This window comes from Podarcis bocagei, assembly GCF_964188305.1.
Source record: "Podarcis bocagei genome assembly, chromosome: 13".
NCBI classification, from domain to species: domain Eukaryota; kingdom Metazoa; phylum Chordata; class Lepidosauria; order Squamata; family Lacertidae; genus Podarcis; species Podarcis bocagei.
In genome coordinates, this window is record NC_138138.1 from 26,365,867 (window position 1) to 26,392,125 (window position 26,259).

The 26,259-nt window shown below is 45.7% G+C and overlaps 1 protein-coding gene across 1 annotated transcript in view; it reads left to right on the forward strand.

Annotated features, from left to right (window-relative positions):
- The window catches only part of LOC308571661 (uncharacterized protein), a 44,580-nt gene extending 26,003 nt beyond the window's left edge, over positions 1–18,577 (forward strand). Inside the window, exons 9-16 of the mRNA XM_081167309.1 lie at positions 5,726–6,394; positions 8,118–8,200; positions 9,825–9,981; positions 11,272–11,433; positions 13,433–13,558; positions 14,180–14,403; positions 16,013–17,088; positions 17,808–18,577. Of these exons, the coding sequence (XP_081023435.1) occupies positions 5,726–6,394; positions 8,118–8,200; positions 9,825–9,981; positions 11,272–11,433; positions 13,433–13,558; positions 14,180–14,403; positions 16,013–17,088; positions 17,808–17,827 (2,517 nt within the window). The 3' untranslated portion in view covers positions 17,828–18,577. The remainder of the gene's footprint in view (positions 1–5,725; positions 6,395–8,117; positions 8,201–9,824; positions 9,982–11,271; positions 11,434–13,432; positions 13,559–14,179; positions 14,404–16,012; positions 17,089–17,807) is intronic.
- The last annotated feature ends 7,682 nt before the right edge of the window (positions 18,578–26,259 follow it).

A 26,259-nucleotide genomic window follows, 5' to 3' on the forward strand; every position in this document is an offset into this window, starting at 1 on the left:
TCCTCATCAGTTTCCTAACTGCAAACAAAACACCTGCACCAAGGTGACTGAACTCTTTAATCCACTTTAATTGCACAAACCTAAAACCCTGGCATCCTCTCGAATCCCTCTTCCAAAGCATTGACAGTCTGGAGGCGACCTTACTTTAGAGTAGGAAACATTTCCGCGTTCCCTTGTGTTTTGAAACATGGATGTGAAAGGTTGCAGCGCCTGCCTGGGTTTTCTTTGACCGATTAGCTGGAGTGCACTTTTCAAGTATGTGCTCACCAAGACTTCTCAAACTATTTTAGTCTAACCACAGCCTGGAAACACAAACCAAGTCTTGTGCAGCCAGGAAGTTTCTTGTAGTAGCAACAGGTAAATCTTGCCGCTCAGTGCCAGGCAGACACCCAATGACAACGAAGCATGACCACAAATCATCTGCAGCACGCTTCCAAAATATAATTATGACAGCTTTTCTAAACACACTGCCTAGGTAGGTGAAGGCACTGCTGAAGTCATCTACTGATTTAAAACCAGCTGCTTCAGGTGATGCACTGTACAGGATATATATAAAACACAGGTCTTTAAAAGAGCCAGATTGTTATTACCTGGCTATTATCTGTCCAAATGCTAAAACTTTATGCAGGTTGTTGAGTGTCCCCATGGGGAACAGGGGGGCAGTCCTGCAGGAATGTGATCAAGATCTCAAGTGGAGCATATACAGATTTGCTGAAGCTACTTTTGTCATTCCAAAGGTTAAAAATATACACAAACTGAAGGTGAAAGCCACAGTGATGGTAGGTGTCACAGGTTCCAGCCACGTGAGGACAAACAGTGGCTGCTGTGTGTCATTTAAAGCCATAATGACCATTTCATGTCAACTAACCAGCTCAAAGACTCTTCTGATCATGACTCTCCTTATGATCCCTGGACAGTTCCATGATTTTGAGGGCTATTGAGGACAAGTGTGACTGCCCTTTCCCAAAAATTGATGAGCAGTGAAGAAAGGCAAGTACAGTGATACCTTGTGTTAAGTACTTAATTCGTTCTGGAGGTCCGTTCTTAACCTGAAACTGTTCTTAACCTGAGGTACCACTTTAGCTAGTAGGGCCTCCAGCTGCTGCTGCATCACCACCGCATGATTTCTGTTCTCATCCTGAGGTAAAGTTCTTAACCCGAGGTACTATTTCTGGGTTAGCGGAGTCTGTAACCTGAAGCGCCTGTAACCTGAAGCATATGTAACCCAAGGTACCACTGTAACAACTACAATAACAGCAAGATGATGATGATGATCATCATCAACAACATCTCCAGCCTTCAGTTTCACCTCTGCTCCATAGATTCCTCTGTTCTTGGGAAGGTTAGAAGAACCACAGAAGAACACAAGAAGGCCCCTGGTGGATCAGCCAATGGCCCATCTAGGCCAGCATCCAGTGGCCAGCCAGATACCCACAGAAAACCAGCAGTCAGGACTTGAGCACAAAAACACTCTGCCCTACTGCAGCTTCCACCAACCAGCTTTTAGAAGCATTCCAGCCTCAGACCTTGGAAGCAGACGATTGCCGTCATGGCAACTAGCGATTGATAGTCTTCTCCATGAATTTTCCACCCAAAGCCATCCAAGTTAGTAGTCATCACTACTTCCTGAGGGAGAGCACTGGTCTTCCCGAGAGCCCCAGACAAAATAAGAATCCCTCCATTGCAGAGGACTCAGTTGTATTGGACCCCAACTCCTATCAGTCACAGTCAACATGGCCAATGGCCAGGGATGATGGGAGTCGTAGTCCAGCAGCACTGGAAAGGCAGCAAGTTAAGGAAGGCTGAGTCTCCCACTCTCTCCCAGTCTTCATCTAGCAGAAAAAGTGGGCCGCTTCCAGGAAGCACATGTCGCCCACTTAACTGGAAAAGCTTCACATGTGCGCAGTACAGTGATACCTCAGGTTACAGACGCTTCAGGTTACATATGCTTCAGGTTACAGACTCCGCCAACCCAGAAATAGTGCCTCGGGTTAAGAACTTTGCTTCAGGATGAGAACAGAAATCGTGCTCCGGAGGTGCAGCGGCAGCAGGAGGCCCCATTAGCTAAAGTGGTGCTTCAGGTTAAGAACAGTTTCAGGTTAAGAACAGACCTCCGGAACAAATTACCGTATTTTTCGCCCTATAGGACGCACCGTCCCATAAGACGCACCTAGTTTTTTTTTGGGGGGGGGAAATAAAGGGAAAAAAATTATTTCCCCCCCAGGCGCGCGGCTGGGGCAGCCCGAGCTTCCCCCGACCCCAGCCCCCAAACAGGCAGCTCTCTGCAAGCCGTGGGAGCCCAGCGGTGGCTCCCGCTGCTTGGGGAGAGATCCGCGAAGCCTGGACGCGCTGAGATCAGCGCGCGCAGGCTTCGGGATGCCGGCAACTCTCCCCAAGCAGCGGGAACGTTCCCGCTGCTTGAGGAGAGGTCCGCGAAGCCTGGACGCGCTGAGATCAGCGCGCGCAGGCTTCGGGATGCCGGCAACTCTCCCCAAGCAGCGGGAACGTTCCCGCTGCTTGAGGAGAGGTCCGCGAAGCCTGGAGAGCGAGAGGGGTCGGTGCGCACCTACCGCTCTCGCTCTCCAGGCTTCAGCGAAAGCCTGCATTCGCCCCATAAGACGCACCCACATTTCCCCTTCATTTTTGGAGGGGAAAAAGTGCGTCTTATAGGGCGACAAATACGGTAAGTTCTTAACCTGAGGTACCACTGTAACATGAAACTTTCCCATTGCCCTTCTCAGGCTTTCCATCATGTCTTGATTTGACAACACCATTCTTATATTAATATATAATGCTGAGCACTCTTCAGCTCATTCACACCCACAGTAGCTCTGAGGAGAAGATAAATACTTTTAAGCACATTTTCCAAATGGGGAATCTGAGACTGGGGGGTTCTTTCTCACAAAAGATGCAATTTGCATATGAATGCTTTTGGAGTGATTCCTTTGCAAGCAGAAACTAGGCACCCACGTGGCTCTCTCGGAAAGAATCCTGACAGGAGAAATGATCAGGAATCCAGAACCCTCCTCCTCAAGAATTTCATGTGGGTGCTTAGTTTCAGCATCACGTTAGCCAAGGAAGTTGCTTTAGAGCAGGGCTTTCGTTTTGCTGTCATGGCCCCAGCCTTATAGAACAGGCCACCCAAAGAGTATCCAAGCTAGCAATCATTCTGTCAATCAGCAATGCATAATAGGCTTGGAGAACACCTAAACCTCAGCTCCCCTCCTCTTTTCTCCACCACTTGCAAAACCACACTTGTTTATTTACATTGTATCTCTGGGGACTTTTAATTGTAACTCACTCAGGGAGCCAATCTTATCTGAAAAGCTGGGTATACAGTGGTACCTTGGTCCTCAAACTTAATCCGTTCCAGAAGTCCGTTCCGAAACCAAAGCTTTCCAAAACCATGGCGCGCTTTCCCATATAAATTAATGCAAAACAAATTAATCCATTCTAGACTTTTAAAAACAACCCCTAAAACAGCAATTTAACATGAATTTTACTATCTAACCAGACCACTGATACATAAAAGGAAAGCAATAATCAATGTACTGTACTATGAAATAAATAAGACAGTATTGTAGGTGATAAAAATTAAAATTATTTCCCCCCCTTACATGTGCTGATGATAGTCATTGTTTGGATGGGGGGGTATTCATTTCCACAGTCACACAATCAATCAATCAATCAATCAATCAGTAGCTGAACTGAGTTCCACACATTCGCAAAAACAAATTAACCGAAAAAGCCTTAAAAACAAAAAATGCAAAATAAATAGCAGAAACAAAAACGCCAAACTTAATTCATTCTGGATGTTTGTTTGACTTCTGAAATGTTCAAAAACCAAGGTGCAGCTTCTGATTGATGTAGGCGCCCGGCAGACAATAGCCGACAGCCACATCAGATATTCGGCTTCTGAAAAACATTCAAAAACCAGAACACTTACTTCTGGGTTTTCGGCATTTGAGGACCAAGGCGTTTGAATACCAAGGCGTTTGAGAACCAAGGCACCACTGTAATAGTTTGGGCCCAGGCTACCTGAAAAATCATATGTCCCTATATGACCCTGCCCAGGTACTCACATTCTCAAGTGAGCACCTTCTCTCTGTCCCATCAACATTAGTGGCATGGTTGGTGGTGGCATGAGAGCATAGGTGCCAACTCTGGGGCTGAGGACATGTTGGCCCCCCAAAGTATGGGGGACGGGGTTGAGCTCCCCCCCCCCATCTTGAGGGGCCAGGTATTGGCAGGCCTTCCTGTGGAAACTGGGCCCTACTGGCCTCCCTATGGTGGGATCAGACCTCCTCATGGTGGCGACGGGCCTCAGCAGGTCTCATGGCCTCCTCCCACTGTGTGTGACATCGTACATGTGTCTCACATGTGTGGCATCATGCGTATGCGACAAGCTCCACCCATGTTCCATGTTGGGCGGAACTCAGCGCCTCTGCGAGAGAGAGAGAGAGAGAGAGAGAGAGAGAGGGTATTTTCAGTGGCAGCTCCCATATTGTGGAATTCCCTCCCAAGAGAAGTCAGACTGGCTCCTCTTTGCTGTCCTTCCACCAGCCGGCTAAGACTTTCCTTTTCAAACAGGCCTTTGAAAATTAAGGTGCAGATGATGCTGACAACTGGGCCACTATCAGGGAAAACTGTTTTTAATTGCTCGCTTTAAATGAGCTTTGACGTAGCTTCCTTCAGGGTTGCCATATTTCGAAAAGTGAAAATCTGGACTCAAAAGTTGTTGAGCAACACTTCCAATATGGGCAGCCATTTTCAAAAATTCTGCCCTGACGCCATTTTCGATGAATGAATCCCAGCTATGCCCAGGAAATTCTGAATGTATGGCAGCCCTAGTTTACTTACTGTTTTTAACTACAGTGGTACCTCGGGTAACATACGCTTCAGGTTACATACGCTTCAGGTTACAGACTCCGCTAACCCAGAAATAGTACCTCAGGTTAAGAACTTTGCTTCAGGATGAGAACAGAAATCTTGCGCCAGTGGCGTGGCAGCAGCGGGAGGCCCCATTAGCTAAAGTGGTGCTTCAGGTTAAGAACAGTTTCAGGTTAAGAATGGACCTCTGGAACAAATTAAGTACTTAACCCGAGGTACCACTGTAGTTTGTTTTTGTTACTTTGTATTTCATAATGATGTTTTTAAATATTGTTAGCCAACCCGAATTCCAGCTTTGGGGAAAGATGGGGGATAAATATATTAAACAATAAAATATTAAATATATTAAGCTCTCTCTCTTTCTCTGGATGTCATTAGACTAAAACTACCACCATGCCTGACAGTTGCCAGATTACCTGGTGCTGATGGGAGTCCAACAGCATCTGAAGAACACAGGTAGGCGAAGGCTGACCTGTACAATTTTATGACTCTTCCGTTTCAACTTTCAAGTCCCTCTCTAGGAGGTCACTTATGTGGGCCAAGCAGGCTGTATGAAATTGCAATTCTACCCATAGATCTCAAATAATCCTTGCTGCAATTTTCATGTTATTGCAGGGCTGAAAGAGGCTAAGTCCAAACTTGCAGGAGACACTTGGGGTGTAAAATCGTGGAAGTGATCAGAACGAAACACGGAGCCACCCAGGTGAAAATTACACCGTTGGAATTTTAAACAAACAAACAAACTCACACAGACTGGGATTGTTCGAAATAATGACAGTCTCCTTTGGCAAATCATGCCGGGGATCAGCAAATAAAGCCAGACAAACCCACATAGGATGGAGAAACACCTGGAGTAGAAGGTATAAATAAAGATCGCTTTGGACAGAATCCCCACGGAGCCGTCATGATGAGCTGTATCTCTAGCTTCAAGCAGACTTCTACCTGTGGTGGTGGTGGTGGTGGTGGCGGTGGCGGTGGAGGAGGAGGGTCTTCCTCAGTCTCCTCTAGGAGAAATGCTTCCTCCATGAGAAACAATCAAGGGTTTTCTGGTGGAAGTTATAGTGGAGGAAGATCTGGCTCTGGAGGGATATGCCATGGCATGGCTGGAGGGTTTGGTGGTGGGTTTGGTGGTGGGCATAGCTATGGGGGTGGGAGTGGCTTCAGTGGTGGGAGTGGCTTTGGTGGCGGCGGCTTTGGTGGCGGTGGCTTTGGTGGCGGTGGCTTTGGTGGTGGTGGCTTTAGTGGCGGCGGCTTTGGAGGCAGCTCTGGGGGGTTTGGGTTTGGTGGCGGCGACGATGCTGGGTTCCTCTCCAACAACGAGAAGAGCACCATGCAGAACCTCAACGACCGCCTGGCCTCTTACCTCGACCAGGTGCGGAACCTGGAAGCAGAGAACAACCAGCTGGAGCACCTGATCGAAGAGTGGCATCAGAAGCATGGGCAGAGTGGCACACCGAAAGACTACAGCTCTTACTACGACGAGATTGACAAGCTTTCTCACGAGGTAGCGTAATCGCCCTTCCCCATCAGAGTTTCTAGCTGGGGCAATCTGAGTAAGGTCCACTATTTGATTGCTGATTCAGGACCCTAAAGTGTTTTATATAATCGACTTTTTATTTTGTTCTGCGTACTCCCAACATTCTTTGGTTGCTATGGCCGGTGGCTGACGCAAATAAAGTTTCATTCGCCCTTCCCCATCAATTTTGAATCTTGGAGAGGGGCTTCTGTTTGGGTTCCAACTAAGAAGGTCATTTGTGGAACGCTGCAAAAAGCAGGCAACATCTTCTCAAATCCAGTAGAATGGGGATTATAGTGAATGGATTGTGAGAACTGCTCAACAGCAAGGATGAAGGAGGACTCCAGATGGTCTACATTTTAAAGCGAACCAAACCATATTAAATTATTCCAGATTTATACATATGGAGAAATGTGTATTTTAGGGAAAGTGGTTTTTTAAAAAATAAGAATTAAAAAACGTGTTACTTTAGGGGTAGAATGTATATAAAATGTGCACAATTTTGATGTGAGTTGTGTGTTTGTGTGTGTTTAAAAACAATTCACAAAAAGAAAAAAATCAGGGAACAGATCTATGACTAGAATAGAGCCTTGGGGAAAGGTTTCCATTGGTTTTTTTTTTAAAGAAGATTATTGTCACATATCAACCCTCACTGGTGCCAGTGAATACGTTTTCCTTAAGGCACCTAGGACTCAGCTACATTAGTCAAAAAACAGTGTTTTGGATGCGTTACAAACATGCAACACCAGATGGTGGTGGTGAGCAAAAAAAAAATCTAAGCGATTTTCCATAGCGGTTTTTTTTCTGTTGTTATAACGATTTAATTTCTTACTTTTTATAGAGTCCTCCCCCCCCATGTGTAGATCCACCCTTAGTGACATGTCTGTTTTGTTCAGATCACAATGGGGAGGGACATAAGAATATAATAAAGGCCTTGCTGGAACAGGCAAAAGGCTCACCTCTTGCAGCATCCTGTTCTCATAGATGCCAGTGGAAAAACCACGAGTGCAATGACATTCTCCCATTTTGCCGTTTCCAGCAACTAGTATTTTACTTTATTGCATGTATTTTTCCATAAAATTTATGTACCGCTTGATGGGGGGGAGGGGTTTGCAAAAGGTAAAAAATTAAGAAAAAATAACAACCCTACTTTGAAACATACAAAAGCTAAAATACTAAAAGAGATAAAAATTGCCTCTACTTTCTAAGCACTTCCCCTACCTCTCCCCTCCCTTTATATCCTGTGAGCCTCCCTAAATCTGTTTTGGAGTTTTCCTCTGGAGCAGATTTGGGAAGGGTGTGGGGCGCGTAGGAGAGGAAGCTCCATAGCGAAAGTTGAAATTCTTACACCTGCAGATCTACTTTGTTGGATGCCACCCTACAGAATGAGAAGGAGAATGAATTGGCTTGCTTGAGGTCCCACCAGCTTGTAGTATCCTAGAGGAAAGCACGACTGCTTCAATTAAATGTGGGGAATGTGGGGAAGAGCTGTGGCTCGATGGCGGCCACAAGTTTTAAATAACATCTAGTTAAGCACTAATGGCAACAACCAGAATGTCAATCAGAGTGTCAGCTTTCCATACGTGATTATTATTATTATTATTTTAAAAAGTGATGATTTGCGTCAGGTATTTCTTCCCTTTGTTTCACTGTGGGAAATATGGTGGTCCCGAATCCTTAGCAACCAAGTATGCCCTTTACCTTCTTGCAGCTGGTCAATGCAGTGGCCGAGAGTAACAAGATGCTCCTGGACATCGATAACACAAAGATGGCTGCCAATGACTTCAAGATGAAGTAAGCCCATTATACAGAGATACTTCCTATTAGGCCACATCCACACCCATGCTCTTATACCACTTTAAACAGCCATGCCTTCTCTCAAAGAATCCTGGGAACTGTAGCTTATTAAGGGTGCTGTGAGCTCTTAGGAGACCCCTATTCCTCTCATAAAGCCAGTGCTTTTTTTCCTGGGGGTACACAGAGGCACGCATACCCTTTAACATTTTGTGAATCTAAGTTTGGCCTCATTGAGGGGCAGTATTTCAATATGAGTAGGAAAATGAGAGTACCCCTAAGCGGTTTTTATATATATAGAAAAAAAGCACTGCATGAAGCTATTATTCCCAGAACTCCCCATCGTTCACCCTGGACACTGAGGTCCAGCTCCGAGGGCCTTCTGGTGGTTCCCTCATTGTGAGAAGTGAGGTTACAGGGAACCAGGCAGAGGGCCTTCTTGGTAGTGGCGCCCACCCTGTGGAACGCCCTCCCATCAGATGTCAAGGAAATAAATGTTTAGAAGACATCTGAAGGCAAGTTTAGGGAAGCTTTTAATGTTTGACCTTTTATCGCTGCTGCTGTTGTTGTTGTTGATATTGATATTCTATTGGGAGCCACTCAGGGTGGCTGGGGAAACACAGCCAGATGGGTGGGGTATGTATGTATGTATGTATGTATGTATGTACAGTGGCACCTTGGGTTACATACGCTTCAGGTTACATACGCTTCAGGTTACAGACTCCGCTAACCCAGAAATATTACCTCGGGTTAAGAACTTTGCTTCAGGATGAGAACAGAAATTGTGCAGTGGCGGTGCAGCAGCAGCAGGAGGCCCCATTAGCTAAAGTGGTGCTTCAGGTTAAGAACAGTTTCAGGTTAAGAACAGACCTCTGGAATGAATTAGGTACGTAATCAGAGGTACCACTGTATGTTTGTATAAAATAATCCCTGGGAAGAGGGATTGATGGTTAAACCACTCTGGTTCCATAAACAATATCAGCAAATGAAACCATAAAATCATTAAATATCTTTGCAGCTACAGCAAATTCCCATAGACTATACTTCAAAACAATGGTATTTTATCAGGATGACAAAATGTGTGTGTTTTGCTTTGAGCATTTGCTGCGCACAGTTTTATATTTCTATCTTGCTTTTCCTCCCGGCCGTTCAAGTGACTTTCCCAAAGACCTCTGTGACTGGGCAGAGACGTAAGGAATTAGGCAGTCCTTGAGGTATCCTGGACCTTAAATACTTCTGGCCTTGTAAATTAAGACAAGAAGCTTGCATTCCTGCCTTGCTTTTCCTCTCAGGGGCCCAAGGTAGTGTAAATTATGCTCCCTCTCCCCTTTTCTCTTTACAACAACCCAGTTAGGTAGGCTAGGCTAAGCTGGACACATGTACAGAAACAGAAGTTCCTATCAATTGATGGCAGTGAGGTTGGGTGGGGCAAGAAGATGCAGGTAGCTCAATCCACACCCAGTGTACCAGCCTCTGGAAATCCTGTTGGCATCCCTGGAATTTAGGATTGGTCCCTGAGAGACATTTGAAACAACAGCAACCAAATAGTTTTGCCGCAAACAGAATGGATCGCTGCAGATTGCGCCTTTGTTGCCTTTCAGACTAACTTCCTTGGCTTTCTTAGGTATGAGACAGAGGCTGGTCTTCTCCAAAGCGTAGAGGCTGATCTGCAAGGTTTACATCCACTTTTGGATAAGCTGACTTTGGAAAAGTCTGACCTGGAGATGGAGTATGAATCCCTGCGGGAAGAGCTGAGCCATCTTAAGAAAAACCACAGTGAAGTAAGAACCGCCCACCCCCCTCTTGCCTGGAACGAAATCCAAGGCCTTTGGAAGACACGTGTTAAATTTCAGAGAGGAAGTTTACATCTTCTTCCTCCCTGCGCTGGGATCTTCCAATATTTTTGTGAAATCCCAGAATATACCAGCAGCTTATTTCCCACTAGGTATGGGAATAAAGGACACAGCGGCTCTGGCCTGGTGGTAACTCTTGGGAACTTTAAAACGGAGGAGAGAACTGCTAACTCCTAGGCAAGGTTCAGGATCCTGCCCACAAAGGATCCCCCCCCCCCGGCTCCCCAGAAACCCATCAATTTTGCACATAGTGTGTGCATAGCTTTGGCAGAATTGGGAATTGTGGGCGTGAAATTGCTGCACATTTCAATGCCCAGTCAAACATGAGCTCAAAGAAGGATGCAGTCTAACTACACTCCATTGTTTTGAATGGGATACGCTCCATCACTTTGAATGTGACTATGTCAGTGGGAGAGATGGGAAGCAGAATTTACTCCATCACCTCTGCTGTAACAGCCCAGCTACATCACATCCCTCTTGCCCCTGACCTGTTTCTTCTATCTTTATTAATTTAAAATAAATACATTTATGAGAAAACAGACGTGCATACAAGTAAACAAACATACAATCAATCAATCAATCAATCAAATAACAGAAAAATCAAACAAACCACCATACTATAAGATATAAGATTAATATAATTATTGCCATATATACTCCTGATACTGAACACAATTATAAAACTTATAGAGAAGAAATTTAAAACTGACTTCCAATTAATCTCACTGTACTTTCTCTATCCATTACTTTATACCGCACAGTTACATATTTCTTATATAGTTTCTTTTTACCTCCCTACGAACTTATATTTATACAATACCGGAATCAGTCTAATTCTTCCAAGTTGTTTCCTTTTATTCCATAGTTTTCTAAATATTCTTTAATATTTAGAACTGTGCCAGCTGGTCATTATAAGAAAAGCTGTTTGAGAATTGGTGCCTGAGTTTTGTTTCCCCCTCTTCCCTCCCTGTCCATTTTCTCGTGTGTCTTTTATTTATTTATTGTAAGCCTGTGGACAGGGACTGTCTTGTTTTAACTGACTGTATGTGAGTCACTCTGGAAGTCTTTTTGGCTGAAGAGTGGGGTACAAATGCTCTCAATAATGAGGACCCGCCATCCACCGACTCAGAAAACCATTTACACATCAGTGTGCCTAAGGAAGTGTGCCCACTGTGTGTGCTGGGAGGGTCTCAATGTTTATTTGTTTTGGACATGCAGGTAAAGAACAGTATGCAACACCAGTCCGGTGGGGATGTCACTGTTGAGGTTGATTCCAAGCCTGGAGAGGATCTGAAAAAGAGACTGGATGATCTGAGACATGAATATGAACAGATCATTCAGCAAAACCGCAGAGAGGTCGAACAATGGTATGAGGCGAAGGTGAGTAACCCCGGGAGTGCAGTGAACAGGGTCAAAGGATGCTTCTTCGCAGCCTACCCCAGCTCTAAAAGAAAGAAAGAATTTTAAATCATTAGGGGTCAGACACAAGGAAAAGGTACCCAATTGCTTGCCTATTTGTAGGTACGTAGCTGTGTGGGGAGCAAACACTGGAATCTGTAGCACAGTCATAAATTGATTCAATCGTCATTTCCCAGCTTGCCACCCTGGAAGTCTTGAGAAATCAAATTGTATGCAGGAGGCTAGGTGTCACAGGGAACTGCTGTCAGCTCAGAGGCGAGAAATAGAAGGACAGTTGCGTTACAGGGAGCCTCTGAAAATCTTGCAAAGCAGTTCCTCTTCCAGGGAGGAATCATAGCACTGTAGAGTTGGAAGGGACCCTGAGGGTCATCTAGTCCAACCCCCTGCAATGCAGGAATATGCAGCTGGTCCATACAGGGATTGAACCTGCAACCTTGGTGTTATCAGCACCATGGTCTAACCAACTGAGCTATCCAGGAGGAAAGCCCCACCTCCAGTGGGGAAGAGGTGCAAGGACCAGAGGATGCTGGTGGGAGCCTTAACACCGCGCCTGAGTAAGCCAGACAGGAGGGAAACACGCCCTTGCCATCACCCATCCTGCGCAGTAGCCTAAGGGGCAAAGAGGGGAGGAGAGGGTTGGGGGTAACGGAACTGTTATGTTGGGGGAGGTCCAATAAAAGACCACTCCCAGATTCTGCTAGCGATTGAGCCAGACGTGAGCTGTGGGGCTCTTCACTGTAAATAGTTTGCACCAAAATAAAGCCTGCAAAACACAGGTTGGAGTCCTGCCTGGTTACTCTTGAGCAACCGCAACAGCCATCTGACACTAGGGATCATTATCAGAAGATGTTCAGCGCCCTGGCTGAGCTACAGTTCCCAAGTTCTTTAGGAAACTGAATCAAATTGATGTAGCTTTATAGTGTAAGCATGCCTTTAGCACTCAGCGTATAAAACAATGCCTTCCCAGTGCTTTCCCCAAGTGCCCTCACTTCAACCGTTGAAAACCCAGTGTGTAATTGAACTAGGGAACAGGCTCCCACCGCAGGCAGGGATGGCAAACCAGCTTGGGTGGCTTTGAAAGAGGACGAGGCTATCAGCAAGAGGAGAATGGTAATAACCCTGATGGCTAGGTTCTACTTCCTCTATTGGAGGTCATGTGACTCTGAATACTATATGACTCTGAAACCACAGGAGGGGAGAGTGCCACTGTGCTCATGGCTTACTTGTGGGCTTCCCATAGGAATCTGTTTGGCCCCTGTAGGAAACTGGAACCTGAATTTGATGGGCCTCTGTTCTGACCTGGCAGCCTTCTTATATGCCTTGAAACCTGAACGCCTTACAAGTCAAACATTTTGGCTCCCGAACGCCGCAAATCTGGAAGTGAGTGTTCTGGTTTGCGAATGTTCTTTGGAACCCAAATGTCCGATGGGGCTTCCACAGCTTCCGATTGGCTGCAGGAGCTTCCTGCAGCCAATCGTAACAACAACAACAACAACAACAACAACAACAACAACAACAACAACAACACTTTATTGTTTATACCCCACCCATCCGGCTGGGCTTCCCCAGCCACTCTGGGTGGCTTCCAACAAAAGATTAAAATACAATAATTCATCAAATGTTAAAAACTTGCCTGCACCTTGGTTTCCAAACATTTTGGAAGTTGTATGGACTTCCGAAACGGATTACGTTTGACTTCCAAGGTACCACTGCATTAAGATTTGAGACGAGGTTAGTAACATACGCATTGCATGTTTAGATATTTATTAAGTTTGGGCAGGGGGAAATAAACAAATTGTCCATTATTTCAAGTGTCTGCATAGGAACAACTATGAAAATCCAGCAAAGTTGCCATTCCTCTGTTTTGCACAACACATTCTGCTCATTTGCGCCCACTTTGTTTTGGAATGTGTATACTTGCAGAAGGCCCGATTCATGGCCCTCTGTTTGTGTTTTCCAGATGGAGGAATCTCGTCAGCAAGAAAAGTCGAGCGACCAAGAGATTGGGACCGGTAGCAAAGAAGTGATGGAGCTCAGTCAGCAATATCAAACCCTGGAAATTGAGCTGCAGTCACAGATCAGTTTAGTGAGTCACAGCTTCCAAATCTGCATCATCGTTCCGTAGAACTAGTCTCAGTTGCTTGAAGCCGTTGGGATCTTTTGGTGCAATGCAGCTTCACACCATACCAGAAAGAAGGCTATGCTAGATGTTAAGTCGTGGGTGAACATATCAGATGACACCGCGATTCTTCAAACAGCTCTTGTTTATTCACAGGCCAGAACAGAACTGAACTGAAGTGCTCAGCCAGCCTGCTTATATAGAGCTCCAGGGCAACGTAACTGTAACAACTTTCTGTAACTATCCAATCACTGAACGTCACTTTTGATCCCTTATTTGCATATGTGGACCTGAGTAAAATATATCTACAGTATCCCCCTGCTGGCCCAGGGTGAGAACTTCAGTACATAACACTAGACCTGACACCTAATGTGGAACAGGAGTGGGGACACGTTGCCCCCCCCCCATGTTGCTGTTCTAAATCTTCCATCAGCCCTGGCCCTTGGCCATGCTTGCTAGGGCTGATGGAAGTTGTTCAGCAACATCTGAAGGGTCAAATCGTCCCCACACCTGATATGCAGGAATGAATGAAGAAAGCTAGGCCTATGTTTTGCCCCTGCTCTTGAAGGCTTTGTATTTGCTTTGCAGCTCCAGTCTCTGCAAAACAACCTGAACGACACAGAAGGACGCTACAACATGCAGCTGCAGCAGATTGTGAGCCTTGTTGAGCCCCTGGAACATGAGCTGGCCAGTATTAAGTATGAGATCCAGAATCAAAGCCAGGAGTACCAGACACTCCTTGGCATCAAGACCCATCTGGAAGGGGAGATCAACCAGTACCGTCAACTGCTTGAGGAAGGGAAGCACCTCGCGTATGTAGAATTCACACAGGAATGAGTCAAATAATACATCAGTTGCTATTTATAGGATTGTGGGAGAAATGGCCCCTGAGAATCTCCTCCTGCAGAACATCTCTCCCAAAAACTTGCAATTGTTACGTATTACACCTCTTGAGCGCTTATTGTCCTGCAAGGCTCTTTATGACCTCTTGATTCACTTTCACAACAAACCTTTGAAACTGGATGATAGATTGAGGAAGTGCAACTGACAATTGAAATTTCCAGACCCCACTCTACAACCCTATTCACTGGACCAGACTGGTTGGTAAAAGTAAAGGGGCCCCTGATCGTTAGGTCCAGTCATGGACGACTCTGGGGTTGCAGCGCTCATCTCGCTTTATTGGCTGAGGGAGCCGGCGTACGGCTTCTGGGTCATGTTTCCAGCATGACTAAGCCACTTCTGGTGAACTAGAGCAGCGCACAGAAACACCGTTTACCTTCCCGCCAGAGTGGTACCTATTTATCTACTTCACTTTGACGTGCTTTTGAACTGCTAGGTTGGCAGGAACAGGGACCGAGCAATGGGAGCTCACCCTGTCGCGGGGATTTGAACTGCCGACCTTCTGATAGGCAAGCCCTAGGCTCTGTGGTTTAGACCACAGCGCCACCCGTGTCCCAGACTGGTTGGTACTCAGTGGTAAATCCGGCTAAAAATGCCATGCTCCAGTAGACATGCCCTTTACTGGTTCCAGGGCCAGAGAGGAGGGTGGGCACATCTCCTGCTCTATAATTTCTACCCAATCCCAGTTTTGACCCCAGGTCCATGCCAAATTTTGATCCAGTGAATCTTTAGTCGCTGGCAAACTTGAACAATTTTTGCTCTTCTGCTTCCTGAAATCCTTTTGAATATCTAAATATACACTTCTTCCTCAAATAAGAGACTTTCCTGCACTTTGTGCCTGGTGAGATAAATTGATGCCATAAATTACAGGTAGCCTTGGGATTCTGTTTTGTGGGGTAGACGTTAAATTGTACGTTTTCTTGGTGTCATAGAAGGCAACTGCGCTAAATATCATTAACCTGTCAAATATTTTACTTTTAAACTTCCCATCCCTCACACACACCACAAACCTTCAGCATTCAACTGCATCCGTAATGAGGGATGTTGGGTAGCGGGAACTCTAAATTAGAAGATTTGATTTCGATCCAGACTGTTCTGCTTAGATCCCACCGAAATCAATGAAGCTTAAGTTTGTTGCTGTTTTGTTTATAGTTGTATATATATTGTGTGAATTGTTTCCCCACTTTTGTGGACTACCCTGGAATCTTCTGTTGAAGCATAGTTATGTTTTGAATAAAATAAGCCATGGCTAACTTTTCACATTGATATCAAGGAGAGGCAAGTTGACCTACTTAGTCGCAGCCATCCCAGTGTGTTTAAATTTTGGCAAACAAATATGAACTTGGGCAATCTGCTCAAAATATCACTGTACTCTTTATCACCCACGTTATTTGATTCAGGCTGGGGCACAATGATAGAGCAAAAAAATGATATAAATACAAAAGAGTAGCTTCTGTCAAATCATGCAGCTGATATCTCTCTTCCCCCATCTAAAATAACACCTCTTTTTATTTATCAAAGGGCTGATATAGGGCAAGGAGGAGGTGGATCATCTGGTGGAAGTTCAGGAGGAGGACGATCATCTGGTGGAATGTCATATGGAGGAAGTTCTAGAGGAGGAGGAAGTGGAGGCCAGCAATCTCCTGGTGGAATGTCATATGGAGGAAGTTCTAGAGGAGGAGGAAGTGGAGGCCAGCAATCTCCTGGTGGAATGTCATATGGAGGAAGTTCTAGAGGAGGAGGAAGTGGAGGCCAGCAATCTCCTGGTGGAATGTCATATGGAGGAAGCTCTAGAGGAGGAGGAAGTGGAGGCCAGCAATCTCCTGGTGGAATTTCACAAGGAGGAAGTTCTAGAGGAGGAGGAAGTGGAGGAGGACAATCGCCTGGTGGAATTTCACAAGGAGGAAGTTCTAGAGGAGGAGGTAGTGGGGGAGGACAATCGCCTGGTGGAATTTCACAAGGAGGAAGTTCTAGAGGAGGAGGAAGTGGAGGCCAGCAATCTCCTGGTGGAATGTCATATGGAGGAAGTTCTAGTGGAGGACGACAATCTCCTGGTGGAATTTCACAAGGAGGAAGTTCTAGAGGAGGAGGAAGTGGAGGAGGACAATCGCCTGGTGGAATTTCACAAGGAGGAAGTTCTAGAGGAGGAGGAAGTGGAGGCCAGCAATCTCCTGGTGGAATGTCATATGGAGGAAGTTCTAGTGGAGGACGACAATCTCCTGGTGGAATTTCTCAAGGAGGAAGTTCTAGAGGAGGAGGAAGTGGAGGCCAGCAATCTCCTGGTGGAATTTCACAAGGAGGAAGTTCTAGAGGAGGAGGAAGTGGAGGAGGACAATCTCCTGGTGGAATTTCTCAAGGAGGAAGTTCTAGAGGAGGAGGAAGTGGAGGCCAACAATCTCCTGGTGGAATTTCACAAGGAGGAAGTTCTAGAGGAGGAGGAAGTGGAGGAAGACAATCACCTGGTGGAATTTCACAAGGAGGAAGTTCTGGAGGAAGTGGTGGCCATTATCAATCTTCTCCCTCATCTCAAAGCAGGCCTTCATTATGTCACAGCCATTCATCCACCCAATCCCAGTCTGGCTCTTACGAAGAGCAAGGTAAGAAGAACCATACCATGTTCATTATTTATTTATTTATTATTTTTTTAAAAAAAACAAACAAACAAAAATGATCAAAGCAGTTTACAATAGTAACTATATATAATAAAAACAATTAAAAAATTAAAAATCAGACACCATCAACTAAAAATCTCATGCCTGCATAATCTTTGCAGAAAGAAAAGTTTTTGTTTAAAGGTGTTTAAAGGTTCTGAACTTCCTGTAACCAGTCTTTCTTGTCTTGGAAACATTGATTTAACCTTTCTCAATCTATGCATTTCTGTAACAGGATGTATACAACTGTGTGTATACATACCACATTTTTCGCCCTATAGGACACACCTTTTCCCCTCCAAAAATGAAGGGGAAATCTGGGTGCGTCCTATGGGGCGAATACAGGCTTTCGCTGAAGCCTGGAGAGCGAGAGGGGTTGGTGAGCACCGACCCCTCTCGCTCTCCAGGCTTCAGGAAGCTCTGCGCAACCCTCGGGAGCTCTGAACTCCCATCCTTTGTTTTCTAGAGTTACTTGAGTGGGGCAGAATGTTAGAAAGAGGAGTAACAATGGAAGAAATGGGAGAAGCCAGAAAGGCCAGAAAGTCTGCTAAGGTTTCGGACTATGTGTGGTTTCTCCGACTCTATCTCGGTCTTGTTCCTGAGTGGTTCATTGGTGACCACTGAGCCTTTAAAATGCAGAAACATGTTCCTCTCTCTTTCAATAGACTATTCACCGACGTATTAAGGCATGACGACATCTCCCTCTTCCAAATAAAAGAACGGATTGAAGCAAGAGCAAAGAGCAAGAAACAATTCTTCTTCCATTTGACCGATACTGCTGATAGCATGAAGTCAGTGGGGCCGGTCCCAAATGCATGCCTCTGCCCCGCAACCTTTGGGGTCCCTTTCAAAACTATATGATTCTATAACATTTTCCAGATGTACTTAGTTGCTGCAGCCTTGTTGGGTACCATCTTTAGACTGAGCTGCAAAGCAAGAAAAGGGACATTCTACATGTTAAATCGGCATATACAAGGCTATGTCCAAATATTGTCCAAAATAGAAAATATGCATAACAAAATGTGCGCTTTAACATACCTGAAATGAAATGGCACACGCCTTCGGAATTAAGCAGAGGTTTTGAATTAGAATCTTCTTACATTTCAAAAATTTATTATACTTTTGAAATTTCACTTAAAAAGAAAGAAACTAAACCCTTAAGTAGATTAACTTGCCCCAACCTATATCTGCCATCACAGCATATGTGATGAAGAAAGCTCAGAAAACTTAGGTGAATATACATTTGGATTTTCATAAACAAATTGGAGTCCCACATCGTCTAACCTCTCTCGGGTAGGTGGCAAGGACATAAAGGGTGTGTACATGATGGATTCCCTTCCTGCCACTGATGTACACCTGCTTTCCCCATTCTCTGCAATCTTCTCTGTGCTTGCACCTCTAATAAAAGTTTACTTCTGCATAAAGCAATCGGGAATCTGGGTTTCCAAAGTGATTCTGTTTCACAAATGTTGCTTCTGGCTGCCTGGCTGTTTTGCAACCATGAGGTACAGAGTTGGAAAGGCAGCTGAATGTTCATTCTAAAAAGTTTCAGAAGTGTGCTCCTTCTCAAAGTCTCGCAGCATTTGGGAATGGAGGCATTGCCACCAAGCTGATCTCTCTCTCTCTCTCTCTCTCTCTCTCTCTCTCTCTCTCTCTCTCTCTCTCTCTCACACACACACACACACACCCCTTGTGACAAACAGCCTAGCCACATAGGGGTAGAATAATGGCTTCAGATCTTTGGCTCCTGGGCAACCAGAAGCTGGGATTGCTCAGGCCCTGACACTATCACTGGTGCAGAAACCTATCAGGTGGATATATCCTTAGGAATGGTGACAGAACTGGCAGGGCATGTCAGAAAGAGAGCGCTTGGGAGTGGGGGGGGGAGTGGCAGAGAGTGAAGTGACTCCTCCTACTTTGGGCTCTGGCCCCACCCATCACTAGCTTCGGCCCCACCCAGGGCCGGATTTAGGTTTGATGAGGCCCTAAGCTAATGGAGGTAATGGGGCCCTTTATATGTCCAGCTGTCCTTTGTCAACAACAAGTTGCTGCTTTTTTGTGTGTGTTGAATATATGCTATATGGTAATTTATGGACCTAATAGGTATCTAAAGCTATTTGCACATGTTGCCATGCAACCAGTCCATGTAGAATGTAGGCACCCTATATATAGAAATGAGCAAACCAGTGATATTTTAGGGAGCAGGCTAGCAGGTGGGGTCCATTATTTACATCATAGGAGCCTACACAACACAGACACTGATGCTGTATGTAGGTTTTATTTTATTTGTTTTTTATCTTATATTTTGGAAATGTACATCCATGTGTTTTTTTCCTTTAAATTTTTTTGGGGCCCCCAAGTGAGTGGGACCTTAAGCTATAAGCTTGTTTAGCTTATACCTAAGTCCGGCACTGGCCCCACCCATAATTGTCATGTGTGAGGAGCACAGACTAGCCCTAAGGGAAAAGGGAGGGTTGCCTACATCACAGCAGCAAAAGAAGGAGCAGGCACATAATTCCTTTGAACCTTTCCAATACTTTCTTAACTGACCAAGGATTGTGTCCAGGATCCAGTTGTAAGGTCCACCAGCAACAAGGAAACATTGCCCCCCCTTTTTTAGAGTGAAGCAGTGTGGGAGTTGCAGAGTCATGAAACTGGTGATTGCCACGTAGCTTAATCCTCTGATGGTGCAATGGATACTGGCAGCCTGATCTCTTTTGCAGCCCCGCCAATAGCCCCACCCAAAATTAAAATGGCATCATGCATATCTGGAGAAACTTGAGATGGAGCACGTTGCTGGGTTGTCCTTATATGAAGTTGCAGGTGATGAGCGTTCCACCCAGCGGTCCCTTTGCTTCCTTGCAGCAGTCGGCATGGCCATGTATGCTTGAAGACTGCAGTCGCCACAAACCTTCCTTGCTGCTGCCCCCCGTAAACTAAGATGGATGTTGGAGAGGCCTTGTGGTGGAGGTGTCCAAACACAGAATCAGAGAATTGTAGAGTTGAAAGAGACCCTGAGGATCATCTAGTCCATGTAGCAATGCGATCCAATTTTTTTGAAAGGGGTTCAGGGAGGTTACCCCAGTGAGATTTGAGTCCCCCAAATAATTTTGTCATGTCACTTGAGAATATGCCACATCACCTTAAAATCACCTATATCCTAGGAACATAAGGAACTGGCTTATACCAAGTCAGGTCACTGCTCCATCTAGCTTGGCACTCTTGATGCTGACAGACAGCAGCGCCCCAGGGATTCGGGCAAAAGTCTTCTGCAGCCCCATCTGGAGACACCTGGGTTTGAACCCGATGCCTTCTGCATGCAAAGCATGTGCTCTGCTACTGAGCCACAGCCTTCCCCCAGAGCCTAACACAGACATTTTATACTGAAAGCATCTCTGTTTCATCAGAAGGAAATCCCAGAATCTCCCTAGGAAAATGCCTCTTAGGGCCAGTTGCCGCAGACTCTAGGTAGTGTTGCCAAACCTCCAGCTCTGACCTGAAGTCTCCAGGTTTACCTGTCCCACTCCAGGTGGCAGGTGGAGGGCCTGAATCTCCAGGTGGGTGAGCGTGCCTTTAAGAATAATTAAAAATAATTAAGAAGATTGTGCATACAACTTGCAAGATTCAGCTTAGCAACAGCTAGCTCCAAATTGTAGCACAGACATTCTGTTGGGAGCTGCCTTCCTCCACTCCCTTCTCCCAATTAACCCCCATCTCCAGGGCCCACCTCCACGCATAGCTGTCAACTTTTCCCTTTTCTTGCAAGGAATCCTATTCGGAATATTTGAATTTCCCTTAAAAAAAGGGAAACGTTGACAGCTATGCCTCCATGACACCTTCAGGAACTGCCCCTAGGTCTCAGGTTTGGGCCCTGAAATTTCAGGGTCTGGGATGCTCTTGACCTTGCAACCCTACATCCAGGTTTGTTGTGACTGCAAGTCTTGAGCTCATACACTCTATCCTTTCCTCGCCACACATTAATTCTAATTTAAACCCAGTGTTCAAACCACATTTTCCAGCTGCCTTCCTGCTTCTCTCCCTCCAGTTATGGGCTCGAATGCCAACAGATCTTTTATAAGGCAGAGAACACCTCCAGTTCTTCCCTCCAAACACACCTCTATGACTGGAGAATGGTCAGGCTGAGACGCAGCCACAGCAGAAACTCTGGAGGATGCTCCAGAATGCAGAAACAAAGGAACAAAGAGTGAGAATGAGGACGCATATTTTGCAATTAAGTTTATCTTATTAACACTAATGACACACACCCTGTCTGCTGAATCCTTCCCTTGCCCATCCCTTTGACTCCACCTTTATCTGCCTTCATGATCAACTTCAGCCTCTGCTTTGCTCAGCCGACTCAAGATGCCATTTGCTTCATGGTTTGATGGTGTGTGGTTTTTTTGCCCAGGTATGTCCTTCTCTAGTGGGTTCTCTCTGCTCCTGCAATGACAAGGTTAACCATGGCCAACAACTTCATTTAACTTCAATGCAACAAGTTCTGCAACACTCCTGTCACTGAGCAGCACCAAGGATCATGCCCACAGCTGCCCCTGCCTTAAGTTGGGGCAAGGAGTGGGAAGACCTACATGCCTGGCCAGCGTGTGTGGATTCCACAATAGCTGGCTAAGCTATGTTGCAAACAACACATACGTGAACTGACTGACTAGTTCCAACATTCCAGAGCTCCTGCCTATGGCCATCACAGGCTTGATTTTGAGCTAACTAGGCTGAGCCAGTGTGCCTGTGAGGCTGAACAGGTTTCTTCCTAAGCATTGGCTTAGGAAGGGGAAAAAAATCTGCTTCTGTTTCTTCAAATCCCACCTCCCACTGCTTCAAGGCAAGATCTACACCAGCTCCTTCAATCTAGAGCAAAGGCTGTAAACCTGATGCAGACCCTCCAAGTGTCCCTATTTTCCAGGGGGCAGACCTGGATTTACAGAAGCCTTCCTGGTGTCTGATTTGAACCCAAATGTCCTGCTTTTCTTTAAAAAGGTAAAGGGACCCCTGACCATTAGGTTCAGTCGTGGCCGACTCTGGGGTTGCGATGCTCATCTCGCTTTATTGGCCGAGGGAGCCGGCGTGCAGCTTCCGGGTCATGTGACCAGCATGACTAAGCCACTTCTGGTGAACCAGAGCAGCGCACGGAAATGCCATTTACTTTGCCACCGGAGTGGTACCTATTTATCTACTTGCACTTTGATGTGCTTTCGAACTGCTAGGTTGGCAGGAGCAGGGACCAAGCAACGGGAGCTCACCCCGTTGCGGGAATTTGAACCGCCAACCTTCTGATCAGCAAGCCTTAGGCTCTGCGGTTTAGACCACAGCGCCACCCACATCCCTTTCCTTAGGACACCCCTATTTTCATCAGAGAAATGTTGGATGGTATGATAGGATGTTCCTATTTTTATTGGATAAATGTTGGAGGGTATAGAGTTATGCAGCCCCTGAGTCAAGGAGATAACAACCTGTAGAAGACATCTGAAGGCAGCCCTGTATAGAGGTTTTTTTAATGTATATCTATATACATATATGTTGGAAGCCACCCAGAGTGGCCGGGACAACCAAGTCTGGTGGTAGGGGTATTAACAACAGCAACAGCAGCAGAAATACGGTAATAATAATAATAATAATAATAATAATAATAATAATAATAATAATAATGGAATAGGACGTCCCTATATTTCTATATAGAAATGTTGGAGGATATGCTGATGCTCTCCAGATGTTGGACTCCTACTAACCCTGACCCTAGATCTTGCTAGCTGGGGTTTATGGAAGTTGCAGCTCAACAACATCTGGAGAGCATTACGTTGACTTCCCCTAGTCTAAATAAAGGTTGCCAACCAATTACTGATAAAACCACATTTAATTAGATAACCAGTGCTAGAATAGGAAAAGCCAGCAAACTTCAGATTCTTTCCATCTCCACCTTGAACCCAAGAGATTCTTCCTGGCTTTGCACAGGACCCACCAAATCTTAGCTTCTACCTGATTCATTGGGATGTCCCAGCCCCGCCCCACCCACTTCCTGGCTCCATCCAGGAGGATGATGCTTTTGAAATGAAACGTTGCTAATCCTTTCAGTCTCCCTGCTTCAGGTCTTCAACACTTGTTAAAAACATCGGGAACTAAAACCACCCCTACTTTGCATAAAGCTTCCAGCTGATGACAAAGTTGCTTGCAAAAGACCCTTGCCGCCCTGCCACTGGAGATATTCTGAAAGGATGGAAGAACACACAGCCTCCACCACATGCTGTGAAATTTTGGAGCAAGAATCTGCAACATCTGTGGCCTCTTTGTCACACATATATTGATACACACATACACAGCAATTTTATACCTGCACTGCAGATATTTGTCATGAATATTCAAAGGATTACATGCCGCCCATAATATCTATTATACTATGATTGCAGTTAGCAAAGCGCTCCTTTGATCCTTTCACGTAGGGTGTAGTGCCTGAGCACAAATTTTTGCCCTTCCTCCGCACCTCGATAATTTATATTTATATTATATTCTACACATTCATACCCCTTTCTGCTCTCCATACAGGCAAGCTGGAGGCATTTTCAGATGTCATGGGCACATTCGAGAAAGGTGGGAAGCAGGGCTGGTGAGGGGCGTGAACTTGGGGTAGTGGGTGTCAGCGGCGTAGCGTGAGTTGTCAGCACCCGGGGCAAGGCAAGTAATTTGCGCCCCCTAACCCGGGGCAAGGCAAGTAATTTGCGCCCCCCCCAAACCCCTAACCTGCCGATCTGAGGTGAGTTGCCGCTGGAGCTGCTGCCCAAACCACGCCGCTTGCCCGGAGGAGGAGGGGGGCAGAGAGGCGAAGAAAATGCAACATGGCCCAGCAGCAGCAGCGGAGGCGGAGCTGTGAGGAGGGGCTGCCTGGCTCGTCCTCCGCGGCCCTGACGTGCGGGGCTGAGAGCCGCTGCCTGCCGGACGCCTTCAGCCCGGGCGCGCGCACAGCTCGCCGGCTCCACGAGACGTGGGGCTCTGCTACAGCCTGCGCCGGAGGCTCTTCGGCGACTCCGGAGGCAGCGAGCGCGCCCCCCCAGATGTTGCGCCCGGTGCGGCTGGCCCCCCTGGCACCCCCCACGCTACGCCACTGGTGGGTGTGACTAGAGAGGAGATACCGCCTGAAGAGAGTCCCAAGGGCCACACAGTGAGTCTTTGAGGGCCACTCCCCCCCCAACTAGACAAACCAACAGTTTGATCCAGCGGGGCTGTTCTTATGTCCTTGTCCTTTGGCATGGCAGAGTAACCAAAGGAAGCAAGATTTACAGACATGTGCAAAACAACAATCCTATAAGCAAATGCGTATTAAGGGATGTGCGTAAATGTCAACTCCCTCTCTCCAAAATTAAAGGTTTTTAAAGCATTGGCAAGAACTCAGCCAGGACCTCCCCAACCTGGTGCCCTCGAAATGTTTTGGGATGTTAGCTCCCATCATCACTGACTATTGGCCATGCTGGTTGAGGCTGATGGGAGATGTACCGTATTTTTCGCTCTATAAGATGCACCAGACCACAAGACGCACCTAGTTTTTGGAGGAGGAAAACAAGAAAAAAAATATTCTGAATCTCAGAAGCCAGAACACCAAGAGGGATCGCTGTGCAGTGAAAGCAGCAATCCCTCTTGCTGTTCTGGCTTCTGGGATAGCTGCGCAGCCTGCATTCGCTCCATAAGACGCACACACATTTCCCCTTACTTTTTAGGAGGGAAAAAGTGAGTCTTATAGAGCAAAAAATACGGTAATCTAAAATACTTGGAAGGCTGGACTAGGGAGTGAAAGGAGGGGAAACTGGACCTTGGTGCAGAGTAAAGAAAATAATCCAAGGGAAGGTGGGATCTTGAATTCCCACCCTCTGACCAGCCATTTCTCAGCACCTGAGACACCAGGTTCTACTAGGGTTGGCATATTCTGAAGAGCAAAAAAGAGAACACTATGATGACTCTCATTTTAAATACTCTTATTATATGTAGGTTATAGAAGCTGTGATATATTGCTGAGGGGGCAGGAGAAGAGAAGAGAAAAGCAAGTCTTCAACCACCAGTTATGTCTATCTCTCATCCAGAAAGTATAGCCACAGACATTTTGGCGAATTTAAAAAATCCACTCAGACAGAAATTTTACCCCCCAAAAAGAGGATGTGTCCGGAAAAAGAGGACACATGGCAACCTTAGACTGCTCATGTCTTTTCAAGCTGTTACATGAAGGATTAGAAACTTGATTTTCTTTTTTCACAAAAGAGTAATGACCTTATTTCATTTGAGGATGCAGAGCTTCATACTTGCAAATGAATACTCTGAACGCAAATAGTTGTACCTGTAGGGCTTCATTTTCTGTCTTCTCGACATAATTTTTTTTTTTTACTGCTATCATTTATAACACAGGTTAACTTTATAACTTATTATTACTGCTATTACTTTACAAGAGTTGGACTGCTACAGAATATTATGGCAGGTCATGCCAGGCCAGGCATGGATGGAGAATTCAAGTAAAGTATGCAATAAGACTGAGGTTAAGAGACTCTGTATTTTCCTGAGGTGGCAGCGTTTATTGCTGGGATGAGATTGAGCATAATTTGATACTGCAATTTAGTACGCATTCATTAGGCTTATTATGAACTGTGTACCATCCTGTACTGTTTATTGCTATATGTTGTTTATTATTATGAGCTGTATTTATAATAACTGTTTTAATTTTTGTATTGTACAGATGTTATGCCTCAATAAAATGTGGAGCCTAATAACATCAGCTATTGTGTTGGGCGCAACTATGAAACATTTTCTCAGAAGACACCTGGAAGAAAAAGGTGCCCAGCCTGATCAGGGAAACAAGTGTGGTTGGTTCATCTTAATTTCATTTTGTTCCGAATACTTCTGCCAGAGGTAGCCTTTTGTGTGTGGGGCAGAGAATGCCTTTGGTTTAGAATTGGCTAACCCCCTGCCCAGGTGGGGGACCTGATCCCAGACCCCTATGCACATTCTTCTACCCCACTGATTGCGGGAGCAGTGGCAAAAGGCAGAAAAATTAAAGAAGACACAGCCCCAAAGTGGGTGGAAGGGTTTAAATTTATTTCGTCTAGCGCAAGTCCGAGGAAAGCTGATCTG